General features: G+C 39.6%; 1 protein-coding gene across 1 annotated transcript in view; it reads right to left on the bottom strand.

Annotated features, from left to right (window-relative positions):
- The window catches only part of DNAJC12 (DnaJ heat shock protein family (Hsp40) member C12), a 314,683-nt gene extending 288,152 nt beyond the window's left edge, over positions 1–26,531 (bottom strand). Inside the window, exon 1 of the mRNA XM_044056381.1 lies at positions 26,262–26,531. Coding sequence (XP_043912316.1) covers positions 26,262–26,417 — 156 coding nt within the window. The 5' untranslated portion in view covers positions 26,418–26,531. The remainder of the gene's footprint in view (positions 1–26,261) is intronic.
- Positions 26,532–27,105: the final 574 nt, after the last annotated feature.

The following is a 27,105-nucleotide window of genomic DNA, read 5'->3' as shown; positions in this document are numbered from 1 at the left end:
ACACTACTAAAAATTGCTCTTGTATAAACTTAGACAGTCTTGCATTAGCATGCATTTTTCTGAAGGTTATGACATCTGAAACTCAGTGTCTGTCATTTAATGGCTTCATTCCTAAATGATTTGCTAGAAAACCACAAATTTTATGAGGAACAAACCAAAAATAAGCAGCAAATATCTATCAATTCTGCAAAGATATGGACAACTGAGAGGTATAGTTCAACCGAGACTGTCTGAGTTTGATACCCCCCCCCTCACAAAATCATGGTCAAATGGAGCCTCCCCCCCTGCAGCCATTCCAATGTCCCATTCCTTGGTTATTTTGCCCCATTTACCATAAACACTAATGTGCATACTGCTTTACTTCTGCAATGATTTGGGATTTCATTTGAAAGTTTTATTTTGCATTTTACAGCACAAACCCTAATACATATCTGTTAAAGCAATGCAGTCTCAATGAAAATAGACTAACATTAAAACTTCTCTGCCCTTGAAACTCACATGCATTGAAACAGCACTGAAACCCACTTTCAGAGAAAATACATTTTGCCAATTGCAAATATTAACTCTGGGCTGTCTTCAAAGTCATAGGCCCCTCGAACATAACATACACATGCTCTTTGATACACCTTCCTGACTGTATTACATTATATTCCTTGTACAATACAGTACAGTTGTTAAAGGGCATTTTAAATTTATTGTTTTGAAAATTTTTCCAGTAAACAAAGAAACAAAAAGCATCCACCAATGACAAAATTGCCCAATTCAGAACATTTCCATCATAAAGAGTCTACTCAAGTCCACCAGTATCAGTAAAAAATATACACAATCTCTGTAGTAAAATCCACATTGAAGAAATTTGTAACTAATAGAGGTTGCTGCTAGCAAACACTTTATGTGTCATTGTTTAATCTACAAATAAAGTGCCTGTTACCCTTGAAGAATAAATTGCCTTTGTTGCATGCAGTAAAAAAATGAAAAGCTAGTAATACCGCAATAGAGAATGGATAGCAAACTGTTAACAGGTTCATAGTTACTAGGTATCTTTGCCAAAAGGACTGCAGCATCCACCCCCTTTACAACACAATACAGCATCAGCAATGCATTTACCTACTGTGGGAGTAGAACCCACAGCCTTCAGCATCTAAAGCAAGTACACTATCTGTTGTGCTATTAACAATGCAAGCAGACTAAACATAAGCAGCACTAAACTTTTGCTCCCCTGCAGCTCTCAGCTCCTTGTAAAATCTACCAGACACTCAGCTGTATCTCTGAACTTTGCAGCACAAGAAATCTGGAAAAAGCCAAATTTATTGGGGGCAAAGGCCAAAACCAGGGACACATTTTAAACATTGCTTGTATAATGTTTGAAAGTTGCTAGAATAAAATGCTGCGTTACCACCATACATTTCACTGCCACGTCTTGAACCCAGGGGACCCCGTGCAAAACAGTCAAAGCAACATACCACTACGCCAAATCAGCTGTTTTGTGAAAGAGGAAGACTGAAACTTTACCATTTAGTGAATTCAGTTCTCACCATAGCACAGCTGTCAACCTCTTAGCAGAAAAGACCTGAACAAAGCCAATAATGGGTGACTACAACCACCAAACATTCAGTGAATTCAGTTCTCACCATAGCTCTCAACCTCTTAGCAAATAACACCCGGACAAAGCCAGTAATGAGAGAATATAACTCCCAAACATTTTCAGTGAAATCAGTTCTTACCATAGCTCTCAACATTAGCAAAAAACCTGGATGAAGCCAATAAATACCTGAACAAAGCCAATACTGGGTTAATACAGCCCCAAACATATTCAGTGAATTCAATTCTTACCATAACTCTCAACCCTAGCACAAAACCTGGATGAAGCCAATAATGGGGGGAATACAGTCCCAAACACAGGGATACATTTCAAATATCCATCTTGTACAGTTAGAAAATTGCTAGAATAAAAGCTTGCTTTTGTTACCATACACTTTCTGAAGAATATGAAGTCCGATATTGAAATGTGTCCATTTTTAACATTTATTAACCAGGAAAGTCTGACTTTGAAAAAAAAGCTAATTTTTAGCAGAGGCCCAGGGAGAAACACTCCAGACAGCCAAGAATAAAACCAGATAACATTTAGCTGTCAGGCAACAAGGACACAAATGCAGAAACCACAGATTTTATGAGGAACAGAAAAAGTATGAGGGAAAATCCTGCAACATTTTTACAAATGGTGGTGGGTAGGGAATTCAGGCTCTTGCCACTTGGGCCCACGGTACAGGGTTCAAGCCTTATACTCTACCCACCACCATGTACACCTGGGGCATTTTACACACACACACACACACACACACAAGCCATTTTCCTCTGTGTGAAAAAGGAAAATAGAAGTATTTGCTGTAAAATTAATCTATAAACATATATGGTAAGGATGACCCTGTGTGATTATGATAGTAAAGAATGACACAGATATTCAGTGCATGAGTCATATCTTCATTGCATCCACCCATAACCCCTTTTTATCATTTTGCACATGGGATCATGTTGTCACTTCCAAAGTAACAATCTAGAGTGTCCAATTCACCTACTGCATGCTTTTAGAATGTGTGAGGAAAAAAGCACCTGGGAGAAACCCACATGAACACAGGGTGGTCATGGAGACTCTGCACAGAAAGCACCACAACTGAGATCTGAACTAAGGAGCCTCTTGCTGGGAGGTGACAACACTATCCACTGCACCACTGTGCTGCCCTATCAGTCATTTCTTCATTATGTTGATAAAAGTTCACAGACACTATTTTTTCCATTGACATTCACAGTCTGTCACAGTGAAATATGCCTATTTTCATAAGGCACAGCTATTTTGTGAAGAGGTCATATAAAAAGTCCACAAACTAAAACCGCAATACTTTGTTCATACATTTCGAACCCCCTTCTCCCCAGCTCTCACACACACACACACACACACACACACACACACACACACACACACACACACACACACACACCTACCTGAAAGTGTCCCGTTTCAGGTCCCATCTTCCGTTCCCGCTCGAATAATCCGTCTGCAAACTCCTCTACCTGAAAGTGTCCCATCTTCTGTTCCCGCTCGAATCATCCGTCTAAGTTCCCGCTCTCAAACCTCTAAATCATCGCATGAGCGACAGCGATGATGTCAGCACGCCCGCCCGCGACTGTGCTGTTAGCACAGACTTCTTAAAGAAGAACTCACATAAAAAAAAAAAAAAAAAAACTTTTTTGGAAATTATCTAGTCAGCCGATTCCAGGGGGGTGCAAGTGCACCCCCTTGCACCTGCCTGCGGGCGCCCTTGGTGTCAAGGGAGTTTAGGGCTCACATCAAAATCCTGTGGCTGCATGAGTGAAACTATGGCTAGGATGCTTTCATCTCTTCTCTTTGCCTTCTTACACCAACTCAGAAAGTAACCCATTTCCTCAGTAACCTGGGGGCTGGTGGACTGCCAGTCTGGAGATTCTGGTCCAAAACTGGGAAACTAGCGACAAAGGAGGACTACTGCCTAGCAGGCACTTGAAAGTATAGCTACGAAAGGATCAAAGGAAAAAAATTCTAATTAAAATCTGCCATAAAATATGGTGTTTAAAAGCAAATGCCAATAACTTTAAAAAGAAACAAATCAAGTAATACTTTATTCTCTATATGCTGCATTAAATCATTTCTAAAAAGTACCCTGAGAAAAGAAACAAAGTGCCATTCACATTGAGAAATACACAATACCAAATACATATTCTGCAGTGTTTTCTCAAGATCCAGAGAGCTCACAAAAACTAAAACAGAGACTCAAAGTACATTTCTTTGCATGATGAAGCATGAGATCCTCCCTCCAGAGAAAACAGTCATCCAAACATTCCACATCAGTTTTGTACAAGCTAAAATGTTTCTGCATTCAACAAAGATTCATGAACTTGGGCTACTGCAGTGTACGTCACTGTTCATGCTTAACACTCAAATTTTGTGAACTAATACCAACATAAAAGTTAAATGTTCTGGTATGGTTTAATAACAAGATTATATGCCATGGATGGAAGATATGCAGGAATTTACTTCTACTTTGAATCTTAATCAAATCCCTTGGGTTTCACCTTGGGATTAAACAAGGCCACTGAAGTATAAGTCCCTGCATAATTCCCATCCCTGGCAAGTATTACAGCGGTATTAACATTTGAAGTGCATAAAGACACTATATTTAAGAGAACACTTAGAATATCTTGTTGCATACACAAATTTATAAGGTCAAAAAAACTAAAAAGGCATTAATGGCAGCTCTAATTAATTAGTATGAACGTGCTACACAAAAAAAAGATACAGAAAATCCAAAAGTAATTCAACAAGAATTTTCCACACATAAGGAATCACTCCTAAGAGGGAAGGCTAAGAATCATGAAATAATGCATGCAGTCTTTCCTATAGAAGATGGAGGACAGATATTATTGTAGTACATAAAGTGTATGCAGACAAAACGGTGTTCAAAGAACTAAGACTAGTAGGAGTTTCAGTACGTACAAATCTCAGATACTGCCAACTAAAACTGCAAATTATCCAATGTAAAGCAAAGTGGCTAGAAAACTGGTTTAACTGTAGGGTAGTAGTGGTTGGAATTCAGTCAATATAGAAATAACAGGAAGTAAGCATCAACTAATTTAAACATTTATTAGACAAGAACATGGAAAACAAGAATTACACCACCTAGGTGGCTTGTAGGTATTGCACTTGCCATTTAATTGTTCTAATGAGTTGTAAATTATAAGAAATAAGTGTTCTACATCAGTCTCAATACCCACTACAAAATAATGGCCAGCATTTGCATTCCATTAGACTTTTGTACTCCATGGGTTACTTTGCCCTCCTACAGCATTACACATCCTTAATGCCCTGGCCTAGATAACATGTGGAGCATGTAAGCATGACTCCCTGATATTGTGCAATTGCTGTGCACTGGATCGGTTTTAACAGTTACTGTTGTACTGTTTCTAGGCACTGCTTGTATTGTCTGTGCATGTGCAGACTATATTACTGCTGCTATTCAGATGTATCAGTGGTGTCTGTGGTTTGCAACATTTGCATTTCTGTGTGCAGGGTTTTCCTTGGAGAGGGGTGTGTGTATGTTCCTGCATTCCTACTTCTCTTTAGTACTGCTAATGGTGATAATACCATATTTTATTTACTTATTTATTTATATTTTTGGCCCTAGCAGATGTCAGCCTTAATCTCTGTCCAGAATTCCCTCCTTGACCTTCCAGTCTATCCTCTCCCCAACACCTGTCTCACTTGATCTCCCTCATCCCCCTCCTTGGGAGCCTCATTCTGAAAGAACACTTAAATGTATGATGGAGTGTAGATCAGGACACCCTAGTATACTGACATCCACACAGTCAAGTAGGGAATTTGTTTCCAAAGTCTAAATAGGAGGGGCTACTGATATCATGCACATCACCACACAGAGTGCTGGTTAGTTTCAGCACACCCAAGATACGTTTTCTGGCAATCTGCCTTGCAAATATAGTACTGCCCCCATCATTGGGGGAGTGCCAGGTCACAGGAAGTAACCACACTCTCCCTCCCAAAATGGGCAAGCTGACAGTTTCTGTTGCTCCCCCTCATCTTGCTCCTCCAGCACTCGACCCACTAATCAAACTTAGGTCATCTAAGTCTCAGAGTTCCATCCTTCAACACTGCAGAACCAGAGAGATGTCTGCACTTATGATTCTGGGCAGTGACTTTTGTCTAGTTAGTAGGCCTTACTTTTCCACTTTGCACTAGAGTCTCCACTGAAGGCTGTAGTGCTCGGTACGCCTGTTTCTGAAACACATGGCTACTATAAGCTTATGCCACTGCTGATCTGTGTATGACTCGTGAAACATTAGTCTTGTCACTGCATGAAAGTACAACTGTTAGGTAACCTTTTATGATACTGTTTTTGAATCACATTTGGTACTTTACAGGCTTTCTTTTTGCAAACATGACCTACAGAGGGAATATTGTGTTTATGGTGCCAAAGCCATGGCCTAAAACTCAGTGCCAAAAATGCATTATAATGACCTTTGGGAAACTGTCAACTGAAGTTAAAGCACTCTAAAGCATCAACCCAGTAGTAAGAGATCTGTGAGCATATGTAGACAGCAATCTGACCTTTGACCAACATATAGCTAAGATAGTAAGGAAACCATTCTATGTTCCCAACTTATAGTTAAGGGTATGGCATCCGCGTCCAAGAAAGTTATAGCACTATTCTACTCGGTCCTTATCAGACCTATCATTGAATACCATGCTTCCTTCGGCACTTAGCGAATCAGACACTTGCAACAGTTGGAACTCCCACAAAGTTTTCTCACCAAGAGAATTCAGGGCATGAATACCCTATCCTACACTGATCGACTAGAGACTCTGTCTTTTTATTCAGTCTCCTACAGGCTGCTGAGAGGGGATCTTTGCCTGGCTTACAGAGCTTCTTCAGACCTAGCCCTGATGGATCTGTTGCACATGTGCAAAATAAACAGCATTAGAAACACAAGATCTAGGGATCGGAACTTCACTTGTGACATAAACAGAACATGCTGGAGAGACAGATATGTGTGCCAAAGGATCCCTGTACTATGGAATAGGCTCCCTGGCCATGTAAAATGGTATTCATCCCTAACCCTATTCAAATGAAACCTTAACAATTAGATAATAAATAATAAATTGACCTCTGGTCTGGCCCCCATGCCTCTTACAGACTAAGGCAGTCAATAAGAAAAGTATTATTTTTATTTTTTTATTTATTTAACATTTGTTGACCGGGAATGTCCGACTAGGTTCCACAGAGCCTATTTTCAGCAGAGGCCCGGGGAGAAATGCTCCAGATGCGTGTCTTTGGAATGTGGGAGGAAACCGGAGTACCCGGAGGAAACCCACGCGAACACAGGGAGAACATGCAAACTCCACACAGAAGGCACCCCAGCCGAGAATCGAACCGGAGAACCTCTTGCTGTGAGCTGACAATGTTAACCACTGCACCACTGTGCCTAGCTAACATCCCCCCCATACAAATCCTTAGTTACCTCATTACTAAAATGCCCCCCCCATATAGACGCCCATGATATTCAGGACCCCAGTGATCTGGGGTGTGCAGCTAGGCTTGTAAGGGGCCTAGTGGTCACTAGGCTAGTAATGGTCTATGAACCTATAAATCCTACTGTAAGTTAAAACCAAAACACAGTCTTCACAGTCTGTAACAGAGAGGTAAAGCACTGCAAAATATACAAACATGCAGGCAAACTCCAAGAATCATTAGGTTAAAACATAAATGTTTTTGTAACCAGAACTGTTAAACAAAATCAAAAGTAGGAAAAAATAAACATTTCTCAAATGAATATCTAATGGTTAAACAAATCAGTCTCAGCTGTAGGCCTCCTTGTCTATTTACTTATTTTATCACTTTACAGACTTCCAATTCATTTGTTAACAAGTTAAGTTCACTAGACGGGTCTACTTTGTTTTGTTGAATCTTATTTCACTGAATTTCATTTTACCCCGACCACATCACTGAAAACCAAATTACTGAAAACTCATTTCACTGAACTGAACTTAGTATACATGGCACTGTGTAGAGTACTGTAAGGCAACTAAAAGGTATATGCTCTTTTCCCCACTGTAGTGCAATCCTGGAGTTAGTATATGTATAGTTGTGGGGGTGTGGGTGGCACAGCCAAACAACCAACCTTGTTTGTTTTATCACCAACCAACATATCTACTAAGAACCAAACCTCCACATATAAGCCAAGTAACACATAAAGAAGTCAGGAACAAAAAGAACTTTAACCCTAGTGCCTTTGACAATGACCTAAAAAGTTGTAATTGGACCTCTTTAAAACAGCTACTACTAGATGATGCACTGCAACTCTTTAATTCAACCTTTCTAAACATAGTGAACCAGCATGCCCCCCCCCCCCCCGCCAAACCACTAGAATAAAAGCTACATATGCTCCCTGGTTAACTAAACCCACCAAAACTATTCTCAAAGAAAGGAACAATGCGTGGGATCAATATCACAAAAACAAAACCCAAATTGCAAAACAAAAATACTTAGAACTGTGCAACAAGGCCAAGAAACTCATCAAAATAGACAAAATCACCTATTACCAAAATCTACAAGATAAACATGCCAAAAACCCCAAAAATTTCTGGGCTGCAGTCAACTCTGTATTGCAGCCTGGGAAAACTACTACCCCCACATCCAAAACCAGGAACAACCTTGATAACATCCCCGCACAGTTTAACAAATACATTACTGAGGCAATCCAGGCCCTAGCTAATAACCAAATTAACTCCACTCACCCAACCCCAACAGGTACACCTACCATAATGGAAACACAAGCTAGCAGCTCCCAGTTTAGCTTTCAGTGAGAATCTATCAAAACCATCCTAAAACTCCTCCAAAAACTCAAACCCACCACCCCGGCTGCGGACAACCTACCCACAGAATACCTCCAAATAGCAGCAACAGCCATAGTCTATCCTGTGGCTATTCTCATTAACAGATCTATTACAGAGTGCAAAGTACCCTAACTATGGAAAACCTCCCATATAATACCGCTACACAAAGGAGGCAACTCCTTTGAACTCAATAACTATCGTCCAATTGCTATCTTACCACCCCTATCTAAAATCCTAGAAAGGGTCATACACACTCAACTTATGAACTACCTCCTAGAAAACAAACTGCTATCTAAAAACCAGCATGGCTTCAGACCCTTCCACAGTACATCCACCACACTTATATCATTCACTAACACCATTAATTACCATAGAAATCATGGACAACTTGTCTCAGCCATATTTTTAGACTTATCTAAAGCTTTCGATATGGTAAACCACAACAGACTCCTCAATTCACTCTCTACCCTAAACCTCAGTACCCCCTCCATTTCATGGTTTAAGAGCTATCTATCAGGTCGGCATCAGACAGTAAATGGCAAAACCAACTACCCCCCCTACTACTAGTATCCTTAGGAGTCCCCCAAGGGTCCATCCTAGGCCCATTGCTCTTTACTCTATTCACCAATCAACTCCCATCCTCCACCCCCAGGGCCTCAGTTATTCAATATGCAGATGATACCACTATCATATGTGCAGCCCCCACTCTAGACCTCCTTCACTCACAAACACAAAATGCTTTCTCATTAGCTGAAACCTGGTTCACTAACTATCAGCTTATTCTTAACCCAAATAAAACAAAACTACTACTCTTTTCTTCTCATAATACCCCCCCTCCAACAGACAACTTCACAGTCACCTCTGATAACAAAACTGTAATCACCCCAACTACCCAAACCAAACTTTTAGGTGTTGAAATAGACAACAACCTAAGATTCGACCTGCACACAGCCCAAACTATCAAGAAAGCCCACAAAAAATAGACCTGCTCTATCGTAACAAACAATTTCTCTCAAACCAAGCTAGAACCACTATAGCCAGGACACATCTGTTAGCCACCCTCCTCTATGCATCCCCAGTACTAACCAACCTTTGTAATTCTGACCTAAACAAGCTAGAATCCTGCTACAATAAGATAGCTAGATTTGCTACAGAATCTACATATAAAACACATCACTGCACTGCTCTCAAAAAAGTGAACTGGTTAGAACTCCCTCTACTACTTCAACTCAATCAACTGTCACTAGCACATAAGCTATACTACTGCCCAGACAACATCCCACCCCTCCAACATCTTATACGACCTCACACCACAACAAGAACTTTGAGATCTAGCACCCTTAACCTTTTAGACGTCACCATATATAAAAGCAAAGCAGGGAAATCTCTCTTTAGCTACTACATCTCCAAAGTCTGGAACTCTCTACCAGCCACCCTCACATCCAATACATCCACTACACAATTTAAAAAAACTCCTAAATACCTACCTTTCAAACAACTGGCTATGCTCCTGTAACACCCCTGGGTAAAGACAAAAATACAAGCAACAACTTTTCCCACCAAGTTTCTAATTCTAATGTGACCTTATGAAAGTATAACTGCAAAATATTATATCTATAAATGCTAAATAAATGCATGCTCAGAATTTATAAATGTACTATGTACAAAATATACTAAGAAGTGTGACAACATAGTACTGTAGATACCTACTAATCTTAATATGCCTGTATTGTATGTTACTCCATTGTATGTAAAATAGAGCTTTTCTCCCCGGGCCTCTGCTGAAAATGGACATGTGTCCAGCCGGACTTTCCTAGTCATCAAATGTAAAATAAATAAATAATAAAATAAATTTATATTCTATTTAGCAAAAACTTCAAAACAATACATTTTAAAAAATAGACATGCATAGTTACAACACCAATGACTGTCTCCAGAAGACAATATGTACTCAAACTAAATAGTGGGGGGGGGGGGGCTATGCCCCCCCCACCCCAATGTGGGGTTTGTGCCCCCCCCCCACACACACACACACACACACTCTAACTATATATACTAACTCCAGGATAGCACTACAGTGGGGAAAAGGGCATATACCTTTTACTTGCCTTACAGTACTCTACACAGTGTCAAATATACTAACTGCATTCCAGCGAAATGAGATTCAGTGAAATGAATTTTCAGCGAAGTGGTTGGGGTGAAATAAAATTCAGTGAAACAAACACTAGACATGTGCTTCCTTTAAATCAAAGGTTAGCTGAAAGAATTAGTTTGGTTAAAATGAAAAATAAATGAATTACACCCAAAGCAGCAAGATAAAGCATGTTAACAGTTTATTATCGTAGCTGCCTATAATGTAATTCCAACCTTTACTAATTTCTTAAAAATATTTTTCTAATTTTTATTTTGGATATGCACGTGACAATGAAATTAAATTAAACTGTGGTCAGGATTCAGACATTTAATGTGATGGGCAGCATGAATTAGCTAAGGTAGTAGCATCACAAAGAGTATGGGCGATTTTTGAGAGATAGTGTGGCTGCACAGTTTGAAAAATAGCACAGCACGCAGATGACCACATAATGATATAGAAAAGAGGAACCCTCATAAATGAGGTACATTGATAATGCAAATGATTACATCAAATGTGGCATAGTGACTCAGAAATGTATAAAACAGGCACACTGCACTGTGATGCAAGTTTGTTCTGAGCACTAGATATTTTTATGTACAGAGCTATGAATATGCTACAAGTAGCACTGGCTATTGCTGGACAACATGGGTTACTGTCTTCTAACAGCACCACTGTATACAATGTTTGCAGCCATCCACACCATTCCAGAAAGTATTATCAGTGCTTTGCATACCAGTACCTCATGAACCAGCTGACTACAGACTGATATCGGGTAGACAGAGATTCCACATGAAACATAGCTGATCTGTGTTGCCCGCAAGCAGAATCGTGGGGTATATGTGGACTGCCCATCCCACTGCACACACAATGTTAAGTATGTCATTAACCATCTTAGCCATAGGGACATTCCAGTGACCTACAGGAAACATGTCAGGCATATCACAGGCATCAGCCTTGTGTACGCTGTATCAGTTTCTTGACATCATGATGCAGTACGTGAAGTAGCATATATGGTGTCCCAGGACTGCAGGAGAGACAACCACCACCACTATGCTTGCATTTCACACCACAGTTTTTCCTGAGGTCCTGGGAGCCACAGATTGTACATGCATTGCTATCAACGTCCCATCACACTACAGCAATAGTTAGGACTTCCATTCCATATACTGCCACTGTAAAGTCCAGAGAATTTTATATATATATATATATATATATATATATATATATATATATATATAAATATATATAATTTATTTATGTATTATTTATTTATATTTGTTGACTGGGAGTGTCCGACTGGACATAGGTCCATTTTAAGCGGAGGCCCGGGGAGGAAAGCTCCACAGTTAAAATAAACAGACAGTAGTTACATTGGATTACATAGCGGTTAACAATTTACATAGCAATTACTTACAACATATTTACTGATGAAGAACATAGTACATCAGTAGACAACTAGAATCTTTATCTGTGAAGTACATAACAGACATTAACAAATGTTACAATAAGAAGTTCCTGCTGTATAATAAGTACCAGGCTTATGAGCATCTGAGCTTGCTATAATCAAGGTAGTTAGTGGAGTGGAAAGAAAGGTAGTGGTTGGATGGGATGGGTTATATTAGAGTGGGAGTTGCAAGGGCATAGCCAGCATGTTTTTAGGTGCGCTTTTAGTAAAGTTTTGAAGTGGGTGCATGATGATATGGAGGTAATTGTGGGTGGGAGGGAGTTCCATAATTTGGCTATGGTGCAAGAGAATAGTGCTTCACCATCAGAGTTATTAGCTTTAATGATCTGCAAGTGATTTTCGTTGCTGGATCTTAGTGGTCTGGTGATGCGATAGGGCTGGAGTAGATTCTGGAGGGATGGGACATTTAGTAGATGGTTTACTGGTTTGTGGACGAGTGAGAGTTGATACCATTGAAGGAGGTGTATATATATATATATATATATATATATACATATATATATATATATATATACAATTAATCTGTGCACCTGGCAGTTCTCACAAGTCACATTTATGGTATACATCTGACTTATAATACAAGCTCAAACAGGGGAACTAGTCAGTTCATATACACACAACCAAATTGCATATGGCAATATACACAGTTTTAATGCAAGCAAGGAGCAGGCTACAAATAATGGTGTCATGGTTGTGAGTTGCAGGTGGTGCTAGATATGCTTTGGAGATGTGGATGATGACCCCCATCCACAAGCCCCAGACCATGTCGGAGATGATGTAGATCAGCCATGCACAACTTGTAATATCACTGAGTGTGTGTCTGGACAACAGAAGGGATGCCTCTACTACCTTGACACATTAAGCAGGACACATCAATATGCACAAAACACTTGTAGCAACATCTCTGTGCTGTATGCCATGTTGTATGATATGGTGCTGCGGAAACATCCTGGCAGGACTCCACGCAGCAGTAAGAACAGCAATGGAAGAGCATACTGTACAGACTGTGGATGAAGAGGCAGCGGCAGTACCACATGAGGGACAGAGTTGGGGCAATTTATCTCTGCAATGGAGAAGAGGCAGCATCTGGTACATAACTACAGGCCTTGATAAAGAGCACACAGAATAAAATGATGCCCGCGGTATCATATCAAGGCCATGCAAGGAAGTGCCAAAAGCACTGCATCCTGTACCACATAAAACCATACTCACACATACTAGGGAGTGGGCAGGGCACATTGCTCATGTGGTTGGGGAAGACAAAGTGACAGCTGATAGCAATGCCACCATGGCAGGTAATGTCATGAGAGGTGAATGTAGTAGCGATTTACTCTGCTGTTTGGTTGATGGAAGTTTACGATCACATTTTCCAGTACAGGGGGCTGCTGTGTCCTGATCATTGGTGATATCCACTGTAGTGGCCTGCAGTTTCAGTGCTTGATGCAGTTTGTGTTAGGGTGGTGTAGAACTATAGGATCAAGTACATGCACCCTCATGAGGTGTCCCATGTTAGGAACCACCACAAATTTGTCATTTATAACGTGGTCAATGTCCATGACCAGGCATGGAGCTGCATGTGCCCACAGGTGATAACAAAGGAGGAGAATACAGGACTGTTCATGAGTAACCTAGCAATTCATCTCAGGTGTGCAGCCTGAAGAGTGTTGCCACCCTCAGCTGTGAGAACATCAGTGGATGGGTAAGGCAGCAAGATGTCCACAATTGACAGTTAAGCTGTCTTAGCAGTGGTTTATGTAGTGTGTATAAGGGTGGCATATGCCCAGCCGGTTCTACCTGACATAGCCGAAACCACACAACACCGACAACCACATCACCTAACCCTAAGGTCCGCACACCATCGCGCTACCCGCTCCCCCCTCCCCTAACCCTAACTCCCGCCCCCGCCCCCTCGCTAACCCTAACTCACTTAACCCACCCCTATCGCCTCTAACCCCTAAACTCACACCCACCCCCTTTCTCCCACCCTAACACGTCCACTTTTACTCCTCACCCGCAGCCGCCTACTACGCATACTCCCCCTGCTCACACCCACCCATCATACATCCATTCATCCTCGTTCGGTCGCATGTCATCCGTCGTGTCGGTTCGTTAGTGTCGTGCTTCTGCATTGTCGATGTTCTGCCACTCGCGATCGCGTCGGTCTTCTTAAACTTCGATCTGCTTCTGGAGCTGTCGATGATGTCTTCTGCGCTGTCGACGAAGTCAGGTAGAACCGCCCAGCCACCTCACATCCACACCTCCTATGGCCATGCACTCCACAGTCTGCGCAAGCAGACTGGAGAGAAGTAGCCACCAGACATCTGATCAGCAATATCTTCTCCCTATCTCTATACCCCAAGTCACTATGTACTTGTTGTACATTATCATACAAGCCATGCAGCACACTCAATCTCCTCAATGCTGTTGGTAGCAGCTGGATTTCTGAAATGCACACTTGCTGATTTATGCAGCACTGCACCTCGATCAGGGATTGATCTGGAGTTATAGAAGCATCAAAAATCTCCCAGCCTCTCCCCTGTAGTGGCTATGCACATGTCAGAGGCCATATGGGCTGGGAACTCATGGAAAGCAGAGTCACAAGATGGCTGTCAAGCCATGCAATAATGATGTTGTGAGTTCAAAATGTACCATCACAGGGGCCTGCAGTGTTGGTGATGCAGGTGATGCTTCTCAGGACAGTGTTACAGACAGTTCCCAGCCTTAGGAGACCTACTGAAATCAGGCATATGCTTTCCCATTGTGCTGGTACACCACCAGTGTAACTTATGTGAAAGCACAAACACACGTTCCCTTTGGCAGCAATTACACATATGCTTAAACTACCCACCATGGCATGCATAGAGGCAGACAACACTACCCATACATACCATTTGGAATACACACATATCGTGACATGCACGTTGTTACAGTAGCAAGCCACAGGTACCAGAAAGCAGAGGCAGACTGAACTTCCCTTTCCTTAGTGAACTGATCCCATTACAAATGCACTTCATTGGACCACACAGACTTGTACTGGGTAGTATTAACCTGCATCACCCCCTAATGACACTTAAGTGGTTGCAGCTTTCAAATCTCACACATACAAACTACCTCAAGGTATGAGGGTCTGCTCCTTCCTCACCAAGACACGAACAGCAGGAGCACTTCCATCACTGTGAGCTGCAACTGTATTTGTGGTCCACCTCCTGTGATAGGCATGTCCTTATCAATGTCCCATGCCTTATCCAGTACATGAAGTGTCATATTAGTTACACCTCTCAGCACCCTCTGCAGAGATCTATTATGGCTGCCAGCAACACTGCATTTTGTACTACTCCCTGCTACACCTGAATCCAGTACACCTTGTCCATGGCATGTTTGCCCAGGCTGCACATGCCTTTCATTCCAAAGGTCTGATAATCCATTTATCTCCTGACTGGCAGACATTTCAACCACTGCTACTCCTAGAGGCTTATGGTAAGCCCTGTACATCTATACATTACATGTCAATTAATGGGTGTGTCAGGTAGTCTGTGGAACTTATCTACCTATGACCACTGACTCCCTTCCCCCATTCTGCAGCAAGTTAGCCATCTTTTGTACTGCTACAAACAACATCCCCCTATGCATGCTCTGCTGCATATAACATCCCCCTATGCATGCTCTGCTACATACAACATCCCCCTATGCACTCTGCTGCATTGGGCATCATCTCCCTACACCCCACCCTGCATCTACCTCTTGGTCCTATGTAGTGGTGTACACAGCCTGTGACCATCTTTCCCCTTACAATGCATTGCCATTCATACCCCTACATACAGGAGTCTTTATGGCCCTTGAATCCTGTCCTTTCCTAGGTGCCTGGTGACCATGGTCTGCAACACCACCACAAATGTACATGACCATACCATGCCATTATCACTCATCACCATACCCCATAATATCTGCCTTACTGTAACTGCCATCCACTACTGATGTTGACTACACTATGGAGTACATTAGAAGGTATGAAATTTTGGATTTTACAGAATTTAAAATGTAAGTGCTCTCATAAGAATGACACCCATGCATAAAATAATGTTGATCAGTGCCCCATACATGGTTGTTATACTAATGAAGAATTTTAGTGCCACTGACTCTGAATTGCATCCAGAATGCAATGTACTACTCAGACCAGTTGATGCTTCAAAAGCTTTGTATGCCAGTGGAGTATGCTCATGCACACTGTCTCTGTAGACCTGTAGCAACATGGCACTGGACTGTGTAAATTTGGTAGAGCATGTTACATTACAAATCATGTGATATCTGAATGTGTGACCATGTGCACTGGGCTACTATTTTGCTCCTGTATTGAAGATGTGTAGTCATGGATTCCTCAGGCACCATAAACGGCAGGGTTCCTGCATGATGAACCAGAATGAGTAATATATTCTTGTTCCTGCTACACAGGAATTTTCTAAGCACATGCTATGGCAGTATGATGCCCCCTGAGCAAGATGGATAGTAATGCCATTGGCATCACCCATTCTGGTGACCAGTGCCGGCACTGTTACAGCAACCTGTGGTGGTGCCACCTTGACTTGATTTGGCAGTGGAAGGAAGAGATTACGAGAAGAGAGAGAGAGAGTGGGAGAGACGGACATATATTTTTTGTCCTCCTTTTGTTGCATTTCTTTGTGCACCTGTGTATTGACATGTGCGTACTTTCTTTTACAGCAGCTGAGGAGTAAGTGATAGTAGGATATTGCAAGAGGTGGGAACGTCTCTCCTAGCAGCTAAGTAAATATGCCATGTGTGGTTCTTCACTATGCAATTATAATTGTAACTGTTATTGTCTACGTACCTTGTGTGTTCAAATGTATTCTCTTTTTCACATACTTCTGTAGGTCCAGTTGTGCTGGTGATTGTGCAGATGAGAAGGTCACCTTGGCATGAGCCAGCTGATACCTCTGACAGTGAGTCATTTGTGGATGCAATTTCTGTCTCTTAGTATGGGGACAGAGGTCACACTGTTGAAGGTGTCCACTTCTTGAGGAGGGGTGCTTCTGTTCAGAAACTGCTGCAGAGGGGTCTCCTATTGTCTCCTGGCATTATTTACTGAGACTGGGGGCATCTGAGAAGCACTGACAGCTGGATGCCTACCTATACAGTGCCACTTGGTGGAAGTTGTTGAGTTAAGTGAGTGGCAAATCCCAAACATCGGACCAGCAGAGATGAAGCCTGCCACAACATCAGTCACAGAGGTGACCAATGGCTGGATATTGCCTTCTGGGCCAGCATGACATCTGGTCAGGGCCCCCTGCCCTAATCCAATTCTGGTGTTCTCTTCCATGCCATGGCATTCCAATACCATGTACAATGTCCAACACTCCCCACCCTCTTTCAGTCTGTGTCTGTTCACTATCATCCCCTGTCTGTGTCTATATTATATTTGTCTAATCCTGCTACCTTCTCTTCTCCTTCTATCCCTTCCCCAACCATTCTTCTCTACTTTCCTCATCAATCCACATATTTAAAATGGAGTTATCTGACCCAAAGAAAAAATGCCCTTCCTTCCCCACCTGTCATACCTTATGGATACCCTTGTGCTTTCCTCTGCTTCTTATATTTCCCTTATCTACACTAATATCGCCCCCTTTCCTCTCCACTTCAATGATGAAGTCAGCTGGCACTTTTCTGTGCTGACTATCTGTAGCTTATATGTAGTGACAGCTACGCAGCACTTCATTACACTCATGAATTTGTATAAACTCTGCTGCATTATTCTGCCTTGATGATGACATCCACCACATTGGTCATGTGCTTGTTTGTACTCCTACTTACCCATTGTGGCAGCTTAGCATTGCTTTTCCCTACAACTTTCCAGCTCTGTTTTACTGTGCATTCTTTTCCTCAGTATATCGTCACTACTCTCACCCTAATACATATCTGATTAGCTTTGGTCTACATCATGCTATCTACTTCCTGCCCTTTTACACTACACAGGTACCTGGTACTTTATTAATACCAGCCTCCATTAATTAGAAACACTAACTTGGTGCACTGTAGATTTCCTAGGGTCTCATTTGTAAACTGTTATTACAATCCAAGGTAAAATATTCATCTTCATGCAAACAATTCAGTGTTTCCTTTGTAACACGTCTCTGTGCCAGTGCATCCAAAAGACTAAAATGCAATGGGCTACACTCCTTTCCAATTAATTAAAATAAAAGTAGCAGCTCTTTCTCATCACTTTTGTTGTCTGTGGCAACAAGCAGCAAGCTGAAGACGGCATCACAATGCACAATTTGCTCTGCAAGGGACATGACAGGAAAGACAATGCAAACATTACTCTATATTTAGCAAGTACCTAAGTATAACTACTGTAGAAATTAAGCTTTAGATAACCCAATTTAAAATTGACATCAAAATATATCACTGTGATATAGAAAGAAGATAATGGGTCAGCATTGTTTTCACTCAAACTGGAACCTTTGTCATTGTTAGTAATATAGGGGACCATTTTGCCTTACAGCTGTAAATTACCATACAGTGAAAAAAATGCTAAAAGTTACACATGGTGGCGGGAGAAGCAACTGTATTTTAGTCGCAAAGACTCTTTCAAGTCAGTTAATATAAGCAAGAAAACAATGTATATACTTTTTAGTATAAATCACTTTAAAATATAGTATCAGTGATGTTTTTGTATTATTAAATAACAAAAATTAATCCAACCTTTAACTCCAGTACTAGGGTGCCACATGTATTGTCTACCAACCAAAAATTCAGTGAAGAAGACTGCATAATTAGCAAGTGTGGTGTGGCTACAGCATGGACATTGTTGTCTTGGTAAGGCTGGTTACAGAGATTGATAGGCAGATGAATAAGTATAGTATACTCATTAGGAATAGTATAACTGTAAACAAAGCTGGACTTAAAAAGTCAGAATTTCACTATGTAAATACATAAGAAAGACATACTGAGGGCATGGTTTGCATGGGCAAATGAAGACAAATCCAGAAGGTTCTTGTGGTTTAGACTGTCTGCTATTACAGAACAGATGAAGAGTTTAGTACTGAGGATAGTTTCTCATAGTTAGAAAGCTATGTATTCAGAGCAAAGATAAAACATTGCATATTCAAAAAATACCACATCTAACACTTTCTTACGAACCTCAAGCAAATGAGCAGAAGTCTGCAAGTGGAAACATTTAACAAGTAGGAATGTCACACTTGGATAGAACTTTCCCACACTATCCATCAAAGACAGGAATTAAAAGGAAAATGTATCAGAGACAGAACTAAAGAGACTGGGCATTAGTTACTCATATCTTACATGTGACCCCACTCCAATGGCACATGAACACTGACTAGCTGGTATAGACACAAACACACTGACTAGACTTAAAAGCACTTTTGTACTTGTATTTAAATAATTGCAAAATATACCACTTACTGGCTTTAAGACTGCAGTTTTAAGCATGACAGACTCCAAATCACAGCTGAACTACACCTACAAACATAAGTTTAGCAAAAATACAGTTTTTGAAAAAGAATGCACAAAGCCAACATATATTTGCCCCACTAGGCTTTACTGCTAAGTAAAAAAGCTGATTTCACATAAAATACTACCCCATTAAACCCTCAATCTATTCCACTTAAAAAAAAATGTTGAGATCACACCACAAACCCGGCCCCGTTGTGGCTATACTGTATATATTATATACAACATTTTACACTGTGCTTCTAGCACAGAATTTGCAGCTCTGGGCTATATTATTTTATTTACTATTAACCTTATGTGTACCATTATTATCCACACTCAATTATTTTTGCTTTCACTCTTCTATTTAGTAAGACCTTTTGTAATACTTTAACTTCCCACCTGTGGCTGAAATGGGTCCACTACATATATCTCTCAACCTCTCAGTGCAGAAATCTGGACAAAGCCAGAAATAATGTGAGGACAAAGGCCCAAAAATAGGGACAGGTTTTAAAAATTGCTACTATAAACTTAAAAAATTGCTTGAATAATAGTTTATGCACTATTATAGCAATAACCCACGCCTGGGTGTGGGTAATGCTAAATTTACCCACGGTTGGTGTGGTTTGGTCCCGAGGGACCAAACAAAGCCAACCGTGGGTAAATTTAGCATTACCCACACCCAGAAGTGGGTTATTGCTATTATACCATGACATTATTTAAGAAAAGAAACTATTACTTTTCTTAAATAATGGCATAGTATAATGCCTGTTTACTGCCCTTCCGCAGATGTCTGGCATCCGGCAGTTCTGATGTACTGCGGCGCCTGCGCAGTACATCAGAGTTGAGCAAAAGCGGAGAAAGCAAGATCTCCGTTGCTTTTTAGTGTTTCGCCTATGTTAAATGAGTTTAACATAGCGAGACAGTTTTAAAATAAGCAACGGACATCTCCGCTGCTTATTTTAAACTGTTTCGCTATGTTAAACTCATTTAACATAGCGAACACTAAAAAGCAACGGAGATCTTGCTTTCTCCGTTGCTAAACACTTCGCTATGTTAAATGGGTTTAACATAGCGAGACAGCTTTAAAATAAGCAACGGAGATCTCCGTTGCTTATTTTAAAGCTGTCTCGCTATGTTAAACCCATTTAACATAGCGAGACAGTGTTTTAAAAAACCGAGTTATACTAATGGAAAAAAGTCCGGGCGACCGGACCTTTTTCCATTAGTATAACTCGATTTACAACGGGCACGCTGGCCAATCAGCGTGCACGTTTTGGGGGGATCATGGTATAATATGTATTTTCTGAAGAATACGAAGTCTGAAACTCAAATATATGTTATTATTTAGTGTCATTTAGTGACTTCAGTCCTCAATGATTTGCCAGAAAACCACAAATTTTATGAGGAACAGACCAAAACTATAAGGCAAAAATTTTGACATTCTGAGAAATTCTAGGCAGTTGAGAGGTATGCCTGGTCAGCAAACATAAGTAAATAAAAATACAACTGCCATTGAAAACCAGAACAGTATCTATGGTTAATACAGTAGCTTCATGGTTTTGTAAGTACTACTCTTGAGAGCTAAGAATTTAGGTTTCCCTTTCTGATAATAGTCGCAACTTGTTCATCTTGTATATCAATTCAAATAAATTGTACTATTTAAATTCTAAATTAGCAAACAATTCAGTACTTTGTCACAGATTATTTTAACTTGGTAGCTGAACTATAAAACAAAGTTATTGCCAAAAGTCTATCAAAGTTGTGATGGTCATCATAAAGTTGGAGTAACCCCCTGTAGCTTTAATTCTTAAATGCTTATGTATGACATCAGGAGGGGTAACGAACTCTATTGGCAGTTTGTTTTTTAATTGTTTTAAAAGGTGTTTTTTCTAAGTATTTTACTGTGTGTAGTCTGAAGAAGCTGGAACATTTTTCCAGCGAAAGCGCTTACATTAAATCTTGTTTTGGTTTATCATATAATTTGTTGTGGTGAATTAAGTGGACTTTAAGCCGTTCAGTTGCTGTTTTACCCAGTTTGTTCTTTGCTGTTAGTTTTGGTCATCATAAAGTAACAAACTACCAGGGTTATTATATTATTTATCACTGTACACTAATTTTGATTATAATAAGATTCCAAATAAAGACATCTGTATCTTTATATTTACTTCCTCTATTAGTGAACAAATTATAACTTGCCAGGGACTGGAATCCCCAAACTGCATACCCCCCCAAATAAAAGCTCCAAACAAAGGTCTTTTTTAAATGTTTTTTGATGAGGGCAACCATGCCCCTCCACCCTCTGAACACTTCACTGTCACACTAACTCAAAGAAGGGGGAAAGTACTCCCAAAATGAACTTCACTGCCTGCACAGCTCGCTGACAGTGATTTCCTGTGGAGGATCTCCAATCCTTGGCGGGTTGGACTTTGGACAAATAATGCTCAAGAGTTCAATCTTTGTCCACCCGTATGATACCCTTTCAATTTTTGATGTCTTAACTATTAAGAAAGTACTGTAAGAAAATACTGTAAGAATATAGTTTTTCATAGTTATTAATGATCAGAAAGTTAAGTACAGCATTTCTTATTATTGTAATCTCCTTTATATTGGGAATATTTATTTATTTATTTTATTTTACATTTGTTGGCCGGGCTAGTCTAACTGGATATATGTCCATTTTCAGTAGAGGCCCGTGGAGAAAAGCTCCACATAAAAATAAAAAAAAAGAACAAACAAAATATTACCACTTCAGTTATAGTTCACTTGTCAGACACAACAGGTGTTACATGGTAAATTAGCATTTATGATAGAAAAACAGCAAAAGGAATATAGAAAAATCCCCCCTTTTTTTTATAGTTGATCAACAAATAGTAGAAGAAAGAGTATTGAGAAGGATGTATGAGATTGACAAGAGAAAATTATAAATAAGGCACAGGAATATAGCATAGATATATGCAAGACTAGAGAATTAGTTCAGGGCAGTGACTGAGCTATAAGGCAGAAAAATAACAATACAGTCTTTCAAGGGTATAAAAAGTCTAACTAAGAAGGTAGTGGTCTTGAAGTGGCTATAGAGTGAGTATTAAATTGGTGCTGTAATCTAGAATGGCAGGAAGAGAGATCTTAGTCAGGGTTAGTACAAGGACATAGCCAGTGGGTTGTAAGGTATAATTTGAGTTTCTTTTTGAAAAGTGCAGTTGAAGAAAGAGATGTGAGTTCTACAGGTAGAAGGTTCCATATTTTTCCCACAGTGTTAGAAAAAAGGGAATCTCCTGCTTTATTGTTGGGCTTTTGTCTAGATATCAGTAGTTTATTTGCTGAGCGTAGGTTTGTGAGATTTTTATATGGGCTGATTAGACTTGTGAGAATTGGTGTATTAAATGGATAATTACGGGTTTTATGGGCAATAATCACTTGGTGGAATATAATTTGATTAGGCAGTTCCAGCCAACCCAGTTGCTTCAGAATACAGTCTGTATTTTCACAGTCAAGGTACAAGAATTCTATGGTGCACTTCATTCACACTAATCTGATTAATGCAGTGGTAAGATATTTCTCTATATTCATAAAGGCAGTATAAAAAGTTTCACAAGTGCAGTAATGTTTTGCTTAAAACCAAGCAAAAGATGGTCAATGGCACATAACATAGAGAGACCAGAGTCATTTTTATAATTAAATATGACATAATAGTACCTACCTAAAGGTATGATTTTTTCCACTTAAGACTCTACTGTATTATGTATTATTGTACACTAGTTTAGGTTTATAACAATTAGAAAATGATTACAGATACTTGGGTCTTTACTTCCTGATGTTTAAAAAACTACAAGAAGGCAGTGTTAATAGATACTACATTCTTAACTGTTTATAATCACATGAGCGAATATGTTACTTGATACAGTATATCAACTGGCTTGATATAGAAACTTTTAGGAGACAGTCTGCTGAAGTGCTAAAGATTCTAATGTATTTCTTCATAATAATGGTGTTGAACTACACACTTACACTTCATTTTTACTTGCTCCTTCTGTTATCTATGTAAAGAGAAATGAAGCACAATAGATCTGAAGATGTCTTCACAATAATGGAGTTGGACTACAAACTTAGTTTTTACTTGCTCCTTCTGTTATCCATGTATAGGGAAATGCAGCACAATAGATCTAATGACAGCCTTTGTCTCAGTATTTCTTGCTTAAAAGTCCTCCTCCAGGACTAAAACATACTATCCGCCACAAAAAGTTTTAACAGTAAATATTTGGCAAACTTACTTTTATACCATTGCTCGTACTACAGTGTGCCCTGCGTATAAGGGTTTGATTACTTAAATACAATAAAAACACATATTTAGTACAGTTGTACTTAATTTAGAAAGCAAAATCAGTGCCATTTCCCCTTTTAATGTTTAGGTTATTTACAATTTTGTGGGATTTCTTTTCTATATCCATAAGATATTTCTTCATTACTACAAAAAGCAGCAGTTTTAGAATTAAGAATGCCAAACAAAGTTAATAGCATCTCACAAAACAGTATTATTTCAACAAAAAGATGGTAATGTAGCACATCAATTTATTGTCACTATAAGTGATAATTTACTACCTACTCATCCACTATGTTTGTATAAACACACTAAGCATATTGTCACCTGAGAACACTGCTGAAAAGTTTGCAACAATTGTATTTAACAGTAGTGCACAGCACAATTAAGGCATAAAAGATTATTAGTTTTAAATGTTCCCTGTCCACAGCATCTGCTTGTAGACATCATAATCTGTGGGAGACATTGCATTTCTAGTACAATAAATTTAAGAACTAAATGGACAAACAAGGACGTACACAGACCTTCTATGTTTTGAATATATTGTATACAGGAAATTGCATGCTGAATGTTTATAATATTAATTTATTTGCTGTACTGTGTCAGACAGAAAGATACACATGATTTTTCTGACATTAGGGAAAACAGAATGTAGAATAAAATGCCATAAATTTTGAGAAAGCTGGAAAAAGGGATTCTTTGGCTAATCAAAGCCGAACAGTTTAATAACGATGCTGAAACATTATTACTTAACCTATAAAATGTACTGCCCATTAACCATTTTAAATTACAATGAAATGTTCTAACACAGAAACTACTATGTATCTTTCCTTTGCATTTACGCTACCATGACCAGAACTGCTAATATTTTGGTGTGATCACTGTTTTCTTTGTGAATACCCCACCCCCCACATGTACAAAGATCACTGGCTATGTGTGAGGTGGAACTAATACAATGTAATTAAAACGGATTCACTTTAGAAGCTAGAATTCCCAAAATCTCGAACTTCACATGGTCGAGACCAAAAGATCGAGTTTTGGAAACTCGAACTTCTAAATGAAACCCAAAAAAAAAAGTCAAACATCGCTTTTGCAGGAGGGCTTCTTCCCCTGCATCCCCCATGTGGGGGGCTGTGCCCCCCACACACCCCCTACTTAAATATACCAACTCCGAGATCGCGCTACAGTGGGGAAAAGGGAAATCTCCCATATCGCGCTGTATGCGGAAGCGCAAAACAGGAGATTTCCCACTTCCTGTCAACACCGCAAAAAAGATAAAAACATTACGTACACACAGAGCGTACAAGAAGCCTTGCCTCTGTGTGCACGTAATGTTTTAAGGGAAGTAAAGTGTTATTTTTTAAAACTTTTTTTATGTATTCGATTTACTGAAATGTTGATCATATGCTCTCGAACATATGACATTTGAGATTTCAGTAATTCGATTATGTAAAGTGCTTCCAATTAAAACACATAAACAAAAACTTATGACCTTAACATATGACGAAGAGCAAATTGTTTCTTGAAAAAAGTAGAATGAAGGACATCTTTATACCTGATTATATTTTGACTTTACATACTCTCTTCCACATGTACTCCTACTCATTGACAGTCATTGAGTTAGTCTTTGTAAATGCAATTTATTTAGCTAAAAATAACTCCACACAGTCTTTACAATCTGTTTATATTCATGGCTTGGTAACTACAAATGGATGTGTCAGGACCATAGTTCTTAGTAGTCCCTAATTTTGTCCTGTCCCTCATAAAGTATTTGATTTTCCAGTAAATTGCTGAGAATTATTGTCAATTAACAATGCAAGGCTTTAGAGTTTCATGCTTCATACTAACCAGAAAGTGCATATTGAAGCAAAACTTCTTGTTCTGTTAACTTTTTAACTAATTTGAGTAATAGTTTAGAACTGTCCCTGTTTTGGACCTTTGTCACCCATTTTTTTATTTTTTATTTATTTATTTTTTGGCGTTGTCCCTGATTCTGGGCATAGGAATTGAAAGCTATGGGTGGAAGTGGGATGGGACCATTAACGTTCTGCTTCACAGTTCAGTTGTGAACATGAGTGGGCTACTCAAGCTAGTACAATAAATCACGCGCACACACAGTAAAAATGAATATCGTAATTCAGCAGCATGTTAAATTATCTCATTCAACGTTATAGCAAATTACACATTTACCATCCCAACATGTTACTACAATGAAAAAAATGACTGAATCTTCGCGGTCAGTAGACTTAAGGGTACGCAAATAATCAAAACCAGAGTATGGAGGTAAAATTGGACAATTAAACTTACAAAGGGATTTGGAGACATAAAACAAAGAGAATAATGTGGTTACTTAATTAAATTGCATCCTTACTCCGCTTTTGATACAACTTGCCAAAAAGAGTAACTCATGCATATAAGGAATTGGCGCTAACGTCAGGCTCACCGTGGACAGTTCATCGCATCCTAACAGCCCGTAATAATCTTCTAGATCTTGCCGTTCAGTGTTTAATATCGCATCCATTTTGCTCCAGTTCACGCAATCAAAGCAATATAATAACTTTGCTGTTGTCTTATGTAGCAGAAGTAAAACAGAAAACATTCAACAACGATTTTAGCAACCACGGCTGACAGCTATAGGAGTCAGAAAAGTCGGCAACGACGCCTGCTCAGCTGCTACCCTTGCAGCGGACAGTGTGTGGCGTTTTTAAAGGACTACGAAGTTCCGGACACCTCCCCCTCCTACATGCTGCGTAGCAACGGGAGGTGGCCTATTCGGCTGTCTAACCCTACTGACCAGTGGGCGGTATATGAGAGGGTAAACATGGGTGGTTATGATAGTCGGGATTGCTAAACAGTTTTTTTTTTAGTTTAACCCAATGTATTATGTTTTCTTAACAAGTCAAATTTTTGATATTTTACTTTGATGCGTAAAAGCGGAAACGTTTTAGTGACAACTATATGTCGAATCAAATACAGAATAGCAAATGACTGCTGCAGCAGTTTTAAAAACGTGAGTTTTCTTTGCATTTAGTAAGCCCAGAAAGCATTTTTAAATGTAAACAGCTTGATCGCAGTTCACTATTAGGCATATATTTACATAACATTTACAATGAAGTAAATAATGTCACGAGCTAAGATGCAGCCAGGCATACCCTTTGTACTCTGACTACATTTTCTTCTGAGCATCATATTAACATGGATTTTTTCAAGTCATATTATCTCTGCAACTCCTTCAACAAGAGATCCAATAGTGTTCATCTAAAAACAATACTTTTTAGGGGAAACAG

The sequence above is a fragment of the Protopterus annectens genome, chromosome 14.part0, assembly GCF_019279795.1.
Source record: "Protopterus annectens isolate FY-2018-M chromosome 14.part0, PAN1.0, whole genome shotgun sequence".
Lineage (NCBI taxonomy): Eukaryota > Metazoa > Chordata > Ceratodontiformes > Protopteridae > Protopterus > Protopterus annectens.
This window is presented reverse-complemented; position numbering and strand designations above follow the sequence as displayed.